We start from the raw sequence: 16204 nt of genomic DNA, 5'->3' as shown, positions 1-16204 counted from the left end.
ACCTTAAAGTTCTTTGATGGTTGTAAAATAGCTGTGATGTTTGATTCTGGAGAGGAAAAAGTTTAAAATGTTTTTAAGTTGCTGGTAGCCCAAATGTAAAACAACATCCTTGGGACTCACTGAGTCACTAAAACCTACCTGGTTCAATAACAAGAGCAAGTTGTAAAATAGAGAAGGAGCGACCGTTAACAGGTGTGCTCTGTGAAACTAGTTGGCTGTAGGCTGCTCAGTCTGGCTAATTCACAGGGGGAAGAAGGGTGGGACACCTGGATGATGGCCGTCAAAAATCAGGCGAATCGTTTCTCGAAACCAGTTTAAACAGAGTTTACTTCAGTTCTGGACAGGATAAATCCCAGCAGATTTAGAAAACTCAATTAACCCGTTAGAAGGAGAGCTGGTAGCACATCTCCCCTCTCAGAAGAGGAAGTAGAGAGAGAGTAGAGAAAGAAGGGGGAGGGGGGATGTTGCGCAACAACAGGTCACTACTCCTTCCACCCTCTGTCCTGTGTCACCCCCCCCCCCCCCTCCCAATGAGGAATTGTACAGTCTGAAGGCATGGGGGACAAAAGAGTTCTTAAATCTATTGGTCCGGCACTTGGGAAGCAGCAGACTGTCACTGAACAGGCTTTTATGAGCTAATGGTAAAACACAATTATTCCTAATGTGTAGAAATGAGAAAAACCATCCTAGTCATCCCTCACCATTGTGGAAGATAAAAGCAGCTTTGTTCCTGAGTTGACTGACTGACTGACGGGTTTAATCCGAGTCCAGAGGAGCTCTGCTCTGCTGCAGCAGCAGAAAGAAAACTGGGGAGGGACGTCTGAAGAGTGGGAGGGAACCAAGCAAGTCATCTCATATTTAAAGACAGCTCACATCATTTCAAACCGCTTACTTACTACTGCACACTCCACACACACTCTCACACACACCGAGGACAGGCGCAGTGAAGAACTGAGGGGACTTGCTGTTGGTTGCTTTCCTCTGGACAATGGCTCTTTTATCCACCAGGTATGCACAAGTTTTACTGCGTATTCCTAATTAAACATCTAAGATTCAGTAACTGCCACCTACAACTTAACAATATTTACCGTTATGCAAAGTAATGAGCATTATGACTGCATGCAGAGTGATGACTGTAGTGCGTTTAAAGCTGAAGAGCAGGTTTTTCTTTCTATCAAATAACAGACTGAGTTTGTCTCAACATGTTTTATTCAGTTTGAAGAAACATTTGAAGGTAAAAAATACAACTGGTAAGTTTGGAAATGTCCAGAGAGAACATGAGGGACAGGCTGAGCTGAAACTATAAAGTACAAAGTCCAAATAGAGCCATAAAAATAAGTTTATGTTATTGTGGTTATGTGTTGTAACGGTATGTCTTTGTTTCGTTTTTCTGTCTCTGCATGCTGCCAGGGTTGGTCAGGTCTCTCTTGTAAAAGAAATATTATAATTATAAGTAATTATAATAATTAATAATTAATATTACTGAACAATTATATTAATAGCCTCTGCAGATACTTTTCAGGGCTCACTTAAACTGTTCAGGCCAGCTGGCAACAATTTTAAATCAGTTTTTTAGATTGTAATAGCATCATATATAATGTTTAACTCACTTTGCCTGATCTCATGGTGCGTTCACACCAAACGCGTTTTGAGCGTCAGGTTTATATTCAAAGTCTATGCTGAGTGTTGAACGCTATGGACGCGTCAAGCGGTTCAAATCACGTCTCGACGGGCCTCCACATAGACTTTAAATGTAAACCAGATGCGCCTGACGCTCAAAACGCGTTTGGTGTGAACGCACCATTAATATTTAGCTTTTATTTTGTATCATTTCTCTGCAGCCTCCCTGCTAATTTGACCTCGCTGGCTAAAGATGGAGACAAAACAAATTCTAATAATTGCTCACTTGACAACTGGATCTTCACTTATGTCCCAGCGTACATCATGTCCATCTCTGTTCTGGGAATTGTTTTGAACATCTTTGTGCTGATGGTCTTCATCCTCCATAAGAAGCCCTGCACCGTGGCTGAGATCTACCTGAGCAACCTGGCTGCTGCCGACCTGTTCCTGGTCTCCTTCCTGCCCTTCTGGGCCGTCAACGCTTGGAATAAGTTTGACTGGATTTTTGGTCTTGGATTGTGCAAAATGGTCAACGTGAGCATCCTGATGAACGTCTACTGCAGCATCTACTTCCTGGTTCTGATTAGCATCGATCGTTATTTGGCTCTGGTCCATCCACTGTCCCAAGAAAAAATGCGTCGCCCAAGATTTGCTAAAATTAGTTGTGTTGTGGTTTGGATTCTGGGATTAATTCTCAGTGTTCCAAAATTTATCAACAGGAAACTGGTACTTCACAGAAATATTACTTCCTGTAGTGAAGCTGATCCAACTATATTAAAGACGACGGAGTCGATGATTTTGGTTTTAGGGTTTTTTATTCCCATTTCCATCATTTTCTTTTGCACTGTCAATATCCTCAAATCTCTGAGAAACAGATCTATGGAAGGAGTAAATGCAAAGAAAAATAATCACAAGGCCAACACTTTGGTGCTGGCCGTCCTGCTGGCGTTCCTGATCTGTTGGGTCCCGTTCCATCTGCGGGAAGTCCCAACCTGGCTCAACAAGGCCGGTATACTGACAGACTGCAGCTCTATGAAAGTCCAGTCCTTCTGTGGGCAGATCTTCACCTACTTGGCGTTCTTCAACAGCGTTCTCAACCCCATCCTCTACGTCATTGTCGGAAGAAACTTCAGGAAAAAAGTTAAGGAACTTTTTCTGCTGTGGAACCACAAATGGACTCCAACCATGACTCTTAGAAGTTCAAGAACAAAACTATCAGTATTTCATCCCTCTTAGTTCTGACTCACTTCCTCTATGAGACGTTTTTAATTCAGGTTTGTATTTAAGCTATTTTAATGTTTTACTGTAAACATTTGGTGGGTCATTCAGAATTTTTGCTGGTTTCTTTATTGTGAATTAATGAGTAATTCAAGTATTTCAGCCAAACCTTTAGTCTGAACAGTAATCTGAAAACTAAATATGAACAAATTAGATTTGTGAAAAGATTCACCATAAAACAGATGTAGCACCTCACAGAGAGTGAATGAGTGAGCGAGTGAGTGAGTGAGTGAGCGAGTGAGTGAACGAGCCTCATGATCTCCAATCCCACTTCCCTCCAGGTGGGATTGGAGAGATTTTCTTCATCCAGCCAGTTTGACTTAATGGTTCCAAAAGCTTTTTTATAACTTCTTCAGAAAAAAAGATTCTAACAAATATTAAAGCATTTAGCTGCAGTATGACCATTCCCAAATAATTAGAGCTCAAACTTGAAGCAATCTGATTAGATAGAAAACTTTTTAACCCAATTTGAATAAACAGCTTAACCTCCTGAGACCCTGCATCCTCATATGAGGACATTACATTTTTGTAAACACAGATGTAAATAATAACATTGATTGAATGGTCTTATCGTCACACAGATAGACCCAATGTCCTCGTCTGAGGACATTGGGTTTTGAGATAACCACTTATTGTAGAAAGCTGAAATTTCATTTTTAGGCCAATTGGGTCCTTATGATCCCAAATGACAAGGAGAAATGTATATGCAAAAACAGACCCATTGTCCTCATATGAGGGCATTGGTTTTGACATAGTTCAAGAGCACATAGAAAGCTAAAATTTAATTTCAACTAAAATTAGGTCATACTAATCCCAAATAGTAAGGAGACATAAAAAATGCACATCAAATAAAAGCCCGGGTTAATGTGCCGTTTGACAGATGATCAACTGGAATGGATCTGACTAAACTGAAAGGACTTTTTTTGAAAAGTGCCTTGAGATTACGTTTTTGTAAATTGTGAAACTGAAATGAATTGAATAAAAAAACCACAACAAGCAAACAAAACCATGAGTTAATAATAAAAATAGAAAGGAGAAAAACCTTCAGATGTGTAAAACTACTGAGGAAGGAGCAGCAGATCAGACGTCAGAGCAGAAACAATCATACAAATGACATCTTTTAGAGCTTCACTTTAAGTCTGAGAGAACAGAGATGAAACGTTTTAATGTTTGGTTTCTTGTATCACTAGGACTGTTTTTATGAGCAGAACCTCAGCAGAGGAAGAAGAAGAGAAGAAAATCAGAGACCGCTAGGCCTGTCGCGATAAACGATAAATCGATTAATCGTACGATAAATTAAAACTATCGACGTCATTTTAATTATCGGCATTATCGTCTCTTCCGGCCCTTTTCTCTTTCTGTTAATGACACCGAATGAAAAAAGGCTCAACTCCGGTGCTCTCCACTGACCTCTGACCTCATTTCCTTAGTGTAAAGCCCAGCGCACACTACACGATCTTAGAGTTGTCGGCCCATTTTTAAAACCTGGCAGACCACACATTAGCCGACAGAAATCCTAGGTATAACGGTTCCACCGGGTTCGGTCCTGCCCTGTGGTGTCCAACAATGGGCACAAAATAATGGCTACAAGTTCAGTGAACTAATTTTAAAACCAGGCATTAATCAATGCTTTACTACAATCTACCTGCAATGCATGTGGCTAGTGTCAGTGTAAAGTCCTGACTGAATGAAAATCATTAGAACCTGTTTACGTCACGTTAACGAAGAACAGCTGAAAAGTTACCGGGTTTATCAACTGCGGTAACAATTTCGCTCCAACTCCTCCTCTTGTCATTTCTATATTCTTTGCATGTTGAATAAACATTAATGTTGTTTCAACATATCATCTCCAATGTCTGCTGGACTTCGGGTTGTGCCGTGTCAGCTGTTTGGGATTCCCCTCCATAATTTCCCCTCAGAAAACAGGAGGGGAATCCTGGCTTTCTGATTGGCTGCCTGTCACATTCAACAGGTGGAGTTAAGATCCCAGTCGGGAAAAAACCATGATTTAGATCGGAGGGCAACGATGATCTACCGTAACACACCACACAATCTTAGAAAGACCAACATGCTAAGATTGTTGTAAGGGGAAAAATAGGAGCAAAAAATCCTGTAGTGTGAATTATTGCATCAGGTAGTGGATGTGCCCATCTTCTCTATTTAAATCTAATTATTACTGAAGGGCAACATAATATACAGACTTCATAATCTTTTGGTTGAATGCAGTATTTATTTCCACTTTGGCTTTATGTTGTTTAGTTTTTATCAAGTACATTTTTTGTTAATGGAGACTGAGAATCCATTTTGTTTTTGGTTGTTTTATTTATTTTGTTTATCAGCTCCAGTGTTAAATATTATTTTGAAAATAAAGTGTATCTATCTTTGGCAGGAAATCACATGCATTATTACGTCATTTCCATTATATCAGTGTAAAAAGGTCTTCAGGCAATATTATCGTTTATCGCAATAATTTTTTGAGACAATTAATCGCTCAGCAAAATTTGCTATCGTGACAGGCCTAGAGACCGCAAAACTAAACCATGAGAAAACCACACAGTTCCTCACAGCTGCGTTCAGGTTCCTGCTATAAATCAAAATTAACCTGTTTGTGTTTAGATTAGAAAGTTTTGAAAGGGTTCCCATGATGTCCCCTAAAAACCAGTCAAATAATACAGAGATCATTTTATGAAGTTATGTTTGATATTTAGCAACAAGGCATCGTGTTCAGGAACCCTGCAGGGACAAGTAGATCTAGACGTTATAGATGTTGCTGTGGCCAAACTTCATATTTACGTCTAACAAGAGCAGAGAAATCTGGTTCCTACTTACAATGTTTTAAAAAAATAATATGTACATAAAAAAACTGTTGAAACTCACTGAAGCTTGTTTTCCCTCTCCTAAACTCAAGAGGCAGATCAGGGATCCCAACAGATCCCAACAGATCTTCAGATGAAGGATTCCACATTCATTTTCTAAATAAAAATAACAGCAGAAACCTACATGGTTGTAATATTTTATTTTTGACTATTCGTCTGGAGAGAGGAAGTCTATCTTTTTTAAAATCTTAATCTTATAATTCCTTGTACATATTTCATTTCCACTGCATCACAATGTTACAATGGAGGTTTGCTGCAGTTTCTGTATATTTATTGTTATACATGGAATGAAAGGGAAACTATGAAAGACATGCATGAACAACGCTGTGGGTAGAGGAATGAAGGTGTGATCCATTCACATCCAGAGCAGCTCTGTGATTGGACATCACGTTTATTTCTCACAGGAAGTCATGCAGACCATGAGAGCTGTCTGATAATTAACCAGCATCACCACACAGGTTTCATAATTATAGAAGTAATGGACTGAAATGAAGTTAATCAGTCAAACGAAGGAAGCAGGACTTCTGTGTATGAAAGCTTCTAATGGTCGCTATTCCATGTGTGTTTATTTTATTAACTGTTTTGTGTATTTGGATGTTTGTTGTGACATGACTAACTTGTATTACTGAATCCATCTATGTGACATATAGAAATGCTCTGTGGGATATTGCTGCACGTCTCACTGCAAAACATTTTCTTCTGTTATGCAGATAAAAGCGAGCAGCTTCCTGCAGCCATGAACTTACAGGATGCACAGGTTGCTCTGCAGAATTGGTTCTTTCTCTTGATTCCCTGCCATGGCTCTCTCTCTCGCTCTGTGAACAACTTCCTCCTACTGACAGAGCTTTGGTGGAATAACCTTTAAATGGTTGACATTAACTGCTACAGAAAAACTGTTCTTGCAGTTGGTATTTACTGTTACGTTTTAAATGTGTGTCTTTGCTGAAGGCTGAATGAAGAATGTAAAATGATTCTGTTTCCATCCATTGGTTTATCCTCCTGTAAACAGTTTTCTCTGCTGAAAAACACCAACAGGATGATGTAATGAGGCTCCGCCTCTTTTAAAATGTCAATATTTCTGTTTTTCTGTCTAAAGTGAATTTTTTATACTTCATGTATGTGTTTGATATATAACAAGTTGTAAGTCAATAAACTGTCTCTTATTACAGATTTTTCTGATCTTGTATTTATTCGGTTTGTGAATATCGAGAGGTTAAAGGTTAAAGTTATATAAGCTGAGAATAAAGTTTGTGTAAATAACAGGTATGTAATCATAAAGGTGACCCATTTCTTTATATAGATTAATTATCAACCAATTATATCTGATTTACAACACATTTCATCCAGCTAAGTGCATGAATTGAGATTTATGGAGGTTAGGAATAAAAACACTGAAAAAGTGACCAATTTAAGTAAACAGGCAGAAAAATAAAGATATAGTTATAGTCAAAGAGTTAAAAGAGAAATTAATTATAAGGAACAAATAGGTGTGGAGAGTCATTTTCAGTAAATTAGGATATGGATTCAGATGAAGTACCTTTTGAAAATAATGTTACAGATAATGTTTTAAAAGTAGTTTTTTTGCTGTTGGTCTGGTGTAATATTTTAATTTGAAATGTTTTCATTAATTGTAAGTGGGACAGCAGGAAGGCTGTTCATCAGCGGAGCAACGCCTCACTGTAAGTTTTATTTCTCTGGTTTTCAACAGAAGGCCTGAAGGGTCTGGAGGGCCAGATCAGCCAACGCCGAGCCTTTCGGGTCGGAGTAATGGGAGCTTTTCTTCAGCATTCCTGCAGCTGCATTCTGAAGCAGCTTTCGTTCCTTCAGCAGGGCCAGAAAACAGAAAGTTACAGTGATTTATTCTACTAGTTACAGCAGTTATAGGAATCAAGGTTGTTTCCCTTCAGATGAGGCTGAACAATAACAGGCAGCGAGGAAAATGTCCGTCTGCAGAGACGCTGGTGGTTAATCAAGCAGCAGATATAAGGAGCTGTCTGACGGGTTTTCTGTGCCTGACTGTCAACCTCTGTGGTCTCCTCATGTTTTAATGTTCCCCAGCATTACTTCTCCTGTGGTCTCTGTGGCTCTGCAAGGTTAAACCAGTTATTGGTTCCAACACGTAGGATCCTCTTAGCACAGCTCTCTGCTGCCTCCTGTTTCTCATCTTTACAATCTGGAACTCACTTTTTATGTTGCATGTCCTCCTGACTGTACGATGTAGAAGGATGGAGTGATTTATCGGTTTCATTAGCTTACCATCAGTAATCCTGAGCAGGATTACTATTGCATCACTAGGGTAAAACTAACCAGTCTCACCTGTCTAAACCCAGCTCTCGTTCCCTATTAGTGGGGGAACAATCCAAAGCTTGGTGAAGCGTTGGATTGTTCCCTCCAGCCGACATCGACGGATCAAAAAGCGACGCCGCTCTGAACGCTTGGCCGCCGCAGCCCAGTTAACTCTGTGGTAACTTTTCGGACAATCAACTTGTTCTTCAGTCAGAACAATCATTAATAGTTTCAGATTATCTGTAAAACATGCAGTTTTCAGATTAAACTGAACAACTCCTCTCCACATTAACTATGTTGTTTGTCTCCAGTATGAGAAACTTACTTCCCCCCCTTTCCACACTGGACCCGTCTTATGATCGCCAATCTGCTTTTTGCAGGTTTTCACTGTTTGAAGTCAGAATGTCTCTGAGCCAACACCCTAATGTTTAACTTCCTCTACAAATTATTTTCAGGTTCAAGTCAGGAGTGGCTGTGAGTGATGTAAATTAAAAATAGAAAATGATTTAGTCATTAAATGCTGTGTTTGTTCCTGGAAAAAGGTGATAGTAACTTTATCTATTTCTGTGATGTGCCTCTATAAAATCCTATCAGCAGAACTGAGTCACTTCAGCTGCCAGTCAGACCTGACTGGTGACTGGTTACTGGTGACCAGTTCAGCGCTGGCTGGTTGCTGACCGTTTCTTTCTAAAATCTGCCTGTTAATATTTCTATATTTCATCCGTCAGGCAGCAACTTTCAATCTGTTCCTCCATCTTCAGGTTCCTGATCACCTTCACACAGCCAAGTTTTCTTTACAGCCTCATCTAAGATGAGATCAGATGGGAACCAAAAACAAACGAGTCTAAACATGTTCATCTACTTATTCCCATATTTCAGATTCCATTAGCTGTAAACTTAGTCATAGTAAACAGGAAGATCAGTTTACATGAGACTGTCTTTATTTTCTCAAGAACAGGAAATCAAAAGAACATTTTGGTTTGTGTTCCTCTTTAAATTTAACTTAAATAGAGCAGTAAAACTTACATCATCCTTTGCAAAAAGAGATTTTGAAGTTTTAATGAAACCTCAACAGACTCTGAATTAGTTTGCTTTACTGCAAAATTCAAGAGGCACAAATTAATTTACTACTTTCTGTATTTACTTCTCTTCATAACTATAACTTCTTAAATTGAGAGTTTTAAGAACTCCCAAGAGAAAACAATTTCTCTTGTTTGCTGATTGACCTTCACTTTATATTCAAGTTTCTGTTTCCTGACTAAGAGAAGTGCTGAGGGCTTAAAGTGATTTAGTTTAACCCCTTCCTATTGGGCAGAGGACGGCTTCTATTTCATTTCCTTTTGGGATTAATAAAGTATTTTTGAATTGAATTGAATTAAAAGGTTAACTAAGAATAAAGTGGGACAGTCTAACAAGATGAGACATTAAAGTTCCTTTGCTAGAAATAAAAAGTAGCAAAGGGACTACTTTTGCTACTTTGGTTCCTGTTCACCTGGTTCCTGATCACCTGGTTAATAATCACCTGGTTCCTGATCACCTGGTTCCTGATCACCTGGTTAATAATCACCTGTTTAATGATCACCTGGTTAATAATCACCTGGTTAATGATCACCTGGTTAATAATCACCTGTTTAATGATCACCTGGTTAATAATCACCTGTTTAATGATCACCTGGTTAATAATCACCTGGTTAATAATCAACTGGTTAATAATCACCTGGTTCTCTCACATCTTATTTCCTTGTACATAAGAGTGGAGTATCTCTGAATAGATCATGAACCCCAGCTGCTCCGGTAAGCCTGGATAAGCGTTGGGTTAAATCTGAAGGAAAGGTTTTGGGTCTACTGGGGTCACAGGAGACAGAGGTTGACCTTTTGAGCAGCAGATACAACCCAGTCCTGCACATCGAGCTCCAGGGGGTTTTCTGTGGAATGTAAGTCCAAATTATTCACTGAACGTGTGTCTGTTTTTAAAAACTGCTTTTCTGTGCAGATTTCTGTTTATGTCGCATCTGATTGCTTTTATCATTTTACTATCAAACAAAAATAATCTGATTAAATATAAAAAGTTGTTTTCATAGAATGATTTCATTTATTTAGGAGGAAAGAAAACACACCAGCCCTTCTGTGAAAACATAATTGTCCTGCTCATTAAATAATGAAACATTTTCATTAACCAGGCCAGATTACTGACATGTCAAATCAACAAGTCTGAAAATAATCAATAACATTCATCAGAAAATTCTTCGATCAGTTTATGATAAAAACACACCAGCAAGCCTAACACTGAACAACTCTAGCAAATGAACGATGGCCTTGAAGCGGCCTAGTCAAAGTCAGGACTTGAATTCAGTCCAGGTGTTGTGAAAGGACCTTGAACTGGACTTTTATACAAGAAAACTCTCCAGATCAGAGAGGAACAGTGGGTCAGAATGAATCTGTTCAGTTCTGTCTGATATCAAAAAGTATTTAATCATCTGAAACATTTAAGAGCAACAATGACGAAACATAAAAACGATCTTAAAGAGGCCCAGAGCCTTTAAACAGCACTTTATCCTGTTAGTTACATATTTACAATACTGCAGAAGATCAGCTTAGAAGAAGATATTTACAAGTGGAAAAATGTTTCACAGCATTCAGAGGCTGCACATAAAAAAATAAAACATTTCTGTTGATATGACCTAATATTTCCCTCAGGCGCATTTAGAACTGCTGTCCGGAAAAAGTCTCCCCATTTTGACAGAAACTCACTGAAATATTAATAATTTAAATGCATCATGAACATCTAAATGTTCATGATCTCATCAACTCACCATGTATTCAGCTAATTCTTTTTATTAGAGCATATTCCATGAAGTTATCTACACAGATCATAACCTTAAAGTATAATAAATACATATGTTGTTTTTTAGCTAACAGTATTTAATCCCCTCCATGTTGCTTTTTTTTCTTAAATTGTAAACTTATAAGATTGAGTTTAATGTCTTTTCTACGTCACTTTGAGGAAAATTCACCCTCCTCTCAAAACGTATCTGAGTTTTTCTGTTTCTCGTCTGGAAGAACCTGCAGGGTAAAGTATGTAACTGCTTAATTACATTTTTAATTTGCAAATTGTTGCTCAACAGAAGTTGAATAAATGAACATTTACAGGATTATTTGACAGGAGCTTTCCTTTATGCACTTTATCTCAGCCAAAATGCAACAAACTGATGTAAAATGTTATTTTTATTTTATTAGCTGACAGATTCGGCCGATATTTGAGGCATGGCTCAAGCTGTGTGAGAGTTTGTAGTTATCTTAGTTTTCATATGTAAAAACAGCCCCTTCATATCGGCTGTTGATAATAATTTTAAGTGAGTAACTTAGTTCAGCCTAATATCGTCCGTTAACTTTTTATCAAACATTGCCTGATATGCAGTCATGATGTAACACAGAGTGAAAATAGAAATGAAGGCAGTCAGTGCTAAAGGAAAACAGAGAATATAAATTAAATCAAAGGTGTGATTATTTTTATCCAGTGTGGTTTTTGTGTTATCTTGGTCAAAAGTTGAACTTTATGTGACTCAGATTACAGAAACATCTTTGCTAAGCTGCACACAGGAAAAGCTTTCAGAATAACAACATCAAACTGCTGCATAATTAAACAACTTTACCGCACACAGCCGTTCTCAGCTATGTGCTAATGGATTCACCCCGATAATGGGAGCAGCCACTGAACATCGCTTCATTGGCTGGATGTTTAATATCTGCACAGCCTCAACTCCTTCTGGGTCTCTTATTGCTACGACAGGACTCTAAATTATTCATACCCCTGGCAGGTTTGGGTTGAAAGTGATCTATTGATATGACCAGCATGCACCAGTCGGATTCTACATGTCTTCCTGGTCCGACTCACCGATTGGCTGAATGGATGAAGTCTGCTTTCCAGAGTCCTGCTGGTTGCTTCCTTATTTGAGCAGCAGAGTTGATCTGTGAAGGGAGAAAAAGATTAGGGTGATGGGAAGGAGGCCTTCAAAACTCACAGACTTGGAACTGAAGATAAATCATAAAAATACCAGAAGAAACAAAAAAATACATTTTATAACGGCTGACTACAAACATTTAAATGTCACCATGTGCCTGCAAAATGCATAATGCCACCCCTTTAATAACTGCATGGTTTCTCCTATGTTACAAACTTGTCCTTATTGTAAAATCTCATTCTTATATTTTCTGTTTAAATTGCTGCTGACGGATCTGAATTTCCCTCAGTGGGACAATCGGTTTCTATCCTAACATTTAGCTCCTAAACTTTTGCCTGGCTCCATCCTCACATGACAGAAATACATTTCATGTTGCTACAGAAAGCAAACTATTGGACTTTTAGCTCCTAGTTCTTATTTTCTGGTAACTTTAACCCAAGATTTAACTAGAGTATGTGAACCACAGTTACAGTCACGCAACACTCCTGTTTTGTATACAGATGTCTGTAGTTTCCACTCTTTGCTTATGCAAATAGTTGATCAGTCTCACATTTCTTTCTTTCTTATCTTCTTCCTAGTTTGAGGTTATCACAATTCCAGAGAATCCAGAAAGCCTTTCCCATTACCTCAGCGTCCGCTGGTTCGGTCAATAAGCTCTTCAGCTTCAAAACATTATGATTAAAAATGGGAAACAGCAAAAATTATGGATGTTTCCTGAAATCTTCATCTTGTAAGCACAAGAAAAGAAAAGCAATGTCTCCCACTCACTGTTAACGTTACAAAACTTTACTGGATGAAGGTCTGTGACTTTTCTGAACCTTTCAGGAGGAGACCGGTCCGATCCGATAGCAGATCACTCCAGGCATCCAAACACTGCTGACAGCTTGGAGTCATATGCAAATAGACTAGTGGAAAGCTCATAGTGCCTTCTGCTGATATTAGTTTTAACTCGAAAGAAAAACATTGGAGAGGCTTTCTATAAAACATAGTCATGCAAAACTTCGTCTACGCCCCATGATGACCTGGGAGATTTAGAGTAATGCTGACCCATTTTGGACCTAAAATCTGTTTCCTTTTTGGTTCTGTTGTCTGTTGAAACTATTTTAAACCCAAGCTAGCTTGTCCTGTTGTCTTATATGGATTGCTGAGCAGATCTGAGAGTTTTCCGGACACGGTTCATTCAGGACCTGTCTCTGTGGTGTCAGGATGAACTCCACGCTCCTCTCCTGCAGCTCCAACTCCTCAGTGGAGCAGAACATGTACCCCACCGTCTACTCTTTATTCTTTATCGTGGGGTTTCCAGCCAACTGCCTGTCTCTGTTTGTAGCCTGGAAGCTGGCGCTGCAGGGGAACAACATGGCGGTCTACCTGGTCAGCCTGTGTGTTTCGGACCTGCTCTACACGGTCACTCTGCCTGTTTGGATCGGGATGGCGCAGCGCTGGAACGTCTCTGATCAACTGTGTGGTGTGATGTATCTGATCATGTACAACAGCTTCTACGTTGGCTCGGGTCTGCTCTGCTGCATCTCTGTGGACCACTACCTGGCCGTGGTCTACCCGCTGCACTTCCACTGGGTCAGAGAGGTCAGGGCCGCAGTTCTGCTGAGCGCTGCCGTCTGGCTCCTGGAGATTTTTCTTCACATTGTCTTGCTTCACCACATGGGGGCGTTGCAGTCATTCAACTTGTGCCACCAGCCGATGCCACTGACTTGGAAGGACGTCGATGTTGCCCTGGTTCGGGTGGTGCTCAGCTTCCTGTTTCCTCTGGTCGTCATGACGTCATGTGCTTCTAGCAGATCATGCAGTCGCTCAGACAGAGCCGCTCCGTCCTGGAGGAAGAGCGGCGGAAAGTCAGGCTGCTGCTGCTCACATACGTCGCCTCCTTCGTGCCCTACCAGACCGTCATGTTCCTGCGGGTCGTCCTAGAGCCGGGGGCCTGCGGCTGGGCCAGCGGCCTTAGAGACCCGTACCTGGTCACGGTCGCCATGACGACCCTGAACAGCACTCTGGATCCCATCATCTACTGTTTAATTGATGAGAGCGCCAAGAGAGAGATTTTGAGAGTGATAAACAGAGGGAGAAGTTTCATCAAAAGAGCGACACGGATCCAAGCAGTTTCCTGAATTCCTCTTCTGCTAACCTGCATCCATATTTAGTTTTATATCAAATGATCATGTACAAAATTATTTAATTTAGCAAATATAAGCAATGTTGCTTTTTAATTCCACGGTAATTGCTCGATACGTGGACTGAAGTCAACTGAAGGGGGTGATTACTTTCTGTAAAGAAGGAAGTCATTAATGTTTGTGTAAAATGTTTTTACAGTGCTTTCTGAAAGGAAACCAACCTTTAAAAGGAAAGTCTCTAAAATCATGTCTGTATTATTATTATTATTATTTATTAATCTGCCAAATAAATGGGAAGTGAATTTTATATTTTTGATAGTTTTATCTTGGTAAATACTTAACAGTTCAGATTCTTTAAGTGGCAGAACTGAAAAATTATTTACAGTTCTTTCTATTTATTTTCATCTGCACCAGACTTTTGGCAATCTATAAACCTTCCATGGAGGAATGAATTCATTATTGGACTTTTGTTTAATTATTCAATATATAAAATAACTGAAGGATTAAATTGTTTTCTTTTAAAGTCAATAAGGTACGTTAATAAAGTTATGACAGGGAAGCGGTGCGTATTGTTTTTAACAGTTGGCTTCCTGTGTTTCAGCAGCAGGTCCTTCAGTCAGAACAGGATGAAACAACAAACTCTGATATTCTACAGATTCCTCTTGAAAGCTGGATGGTAGAAAAGCACTTTGCACCAAGCTGATGTCTGAATATTCTGAACAACAGATTGAAAACAAAAAATTTCTTTGTTGTTCATTTAATAATATAGGCACAAGTCTTTTTTAATTGAACATGTTGCTCATGCAATTAATTGTGGTTATTTTATTACACATCCTGCAATTAACAATTTTAATCAAGCCTTAATAATTGTAACAAATTTTGACTTATAAAGATTAACGTCTTCCTAAAATGTCACAAAATAGTCAAAAACTGGAAATCATTAAAAGTCGCTTGTTCCAACATGTCCAGGTTAAAGTTCACCAACTTAACCTGCATGTAGTTTCTTTAGTCCACCTCAGAGTTCGGTGAAAACGTTTCCATCTGTTGATCTGGAACAGGAAAATCCTCTCCAGCTTTCAGATTCTGACATTTTTATGACTCAGCTGCATGACATTAGCTTCCTGTTTTTTTATGCTGAGTAAAGAATTGGACTGTTATCCTGAGGATGCTCAGTTGATCACAAAACACATGTAAGCATCAGCATGTCTCTGTTGCTATGGTAGCCAAAACACAGACTTTACATCTCCTAATCCCAGGAATGGATGGATGGACGAGTACACTGCATAAAGAAAGAGTAAGAAATTTGTGCTTGGGTATTATATGCATTAGGAAAATAGATTAGGTTGTAAATTAGATTTCACACATTATGTATTCTACTGTCCCTCTTATGGAAATAATGGATTTAAATGAAGATAATGGAAGCAATATAACATGATCTCATTAAAATAAAAACAAGATCCAAGTATACTTTGTTTTTCTGTCATTACAGCCAATTAACCCTTTATAATGGCTGATTGGTTTATTTATTTGTTTACATGCTTGCCTGTCATAAACACTGAAGATCCTTTGTTATAAAGTCATTTCAGGAAAATTAATCAGGAAATGAGACGTGTTTAGATTAGACAGACACATTCTGTCTAATCAATCACTCTTTACAAAGTGATTGATCGTTCAGACTTAACTGTACTTTTGTAGGCATGAATGCTCAGGATATTCCTAAGAGGCTAAAAAATGCATTATGCATTATATAATGTCTTCACTTTCATTCAATAAAAGCAAAATTGAGTAGTGCAAAAATTATTGATGCTCTGGGGAGTTCTGTGTGTTCTGCACATTCCAGCCACTCTTCAGAGTCAGCCAGTGAATATTGACTCAGGGTGATGCCACCCAACAGAGCGTTTTGTTTTTATATTCCTGTGAAACTTCCTGGTCCCTGACTTGGCCTTTGGACAGTCTGTGGTGTCAGACTCTCAGTTTCTGTGAGAAAAGTTGTCCTGTTTGCTTTATGATCCCTCTCAACTCTCTTCCTGGTAAACAGGATTTTCTTTTAAGTTTG

At 39.0% G+C, this 16204-nt stretch overlaps 2 protein-coding genes and 1 long non-coding RNA gene across 3 annotated transcripts in view; 2 read left to right on the top strand and 1 right to left on the bottom strand.

Moving 5' to 3' along the window:
• Positions 1-16204, bottom strand: part of LOC111612134 — a 41816-nt gene that overhangs the window by 16767 nt on the left and 8845 nt on the right. The window contains exon 3 of the long non-coding RNA XR_002754425.1: positions 11956-12029. This is a non-coding gene — a long non-coding RNA (uncharacterized LOC111612134). The remainder of the gene's footprint in view (positions 1-11955; positions 12030-16204) is intronic.
• Positions 900-6942, top strand: LOC106700319 (B2 bradykinin receptor-like). The gene is made up of 3 exons (XM_023352153.1): positions 900-1008; positions 1842-2894; positions 6485-6942. Exons 1-2 carry the CDS (start codon positions 989-991, stop codon positions 2854-2856), a joined length of 1035 nt encoding a protein of 344 aa, XP_023207921.1. The 5' UTR covers positions 900-988; the 3' UTR covers positions 2857-2894; positions 6485-6942.
• LOC106700076 (ovarian cancer G-protein coupled receptor 1-like) lies at positions 13155-14190 on the top strand. Its single transcript, XM_023352156.1, is given in 2 exon segments — positions 13155-13801; positions 13804-14190. Coding segments are annotated over 2 exon segments (915 nt in total). The 5' UTR covers positions 13155-13228; the 3' UTR covers positions 14146-14190.

Source organism: Xiphophorus maculatus, chromosome 19 (assembly GCF_002775205.1).
Source record: "Xiphophorus maculatus strain JP 163 A chromosome 19, X_maculatus-5.0-male, whole genome shotgun sequence".
Classification (NCBI taxonomy): Eukaryota; Metazoa; Chordata; class Actinopteri; order Cyprinodontiformes; family Poeciliidae; genus Xiphophorus; species Xiphophorus maculatus.
The sequence above is the reverse complement of the archived record's forward strand: the minus strand, read 5'-3'. Positions and strand labels throughout refer to the sequence as shown.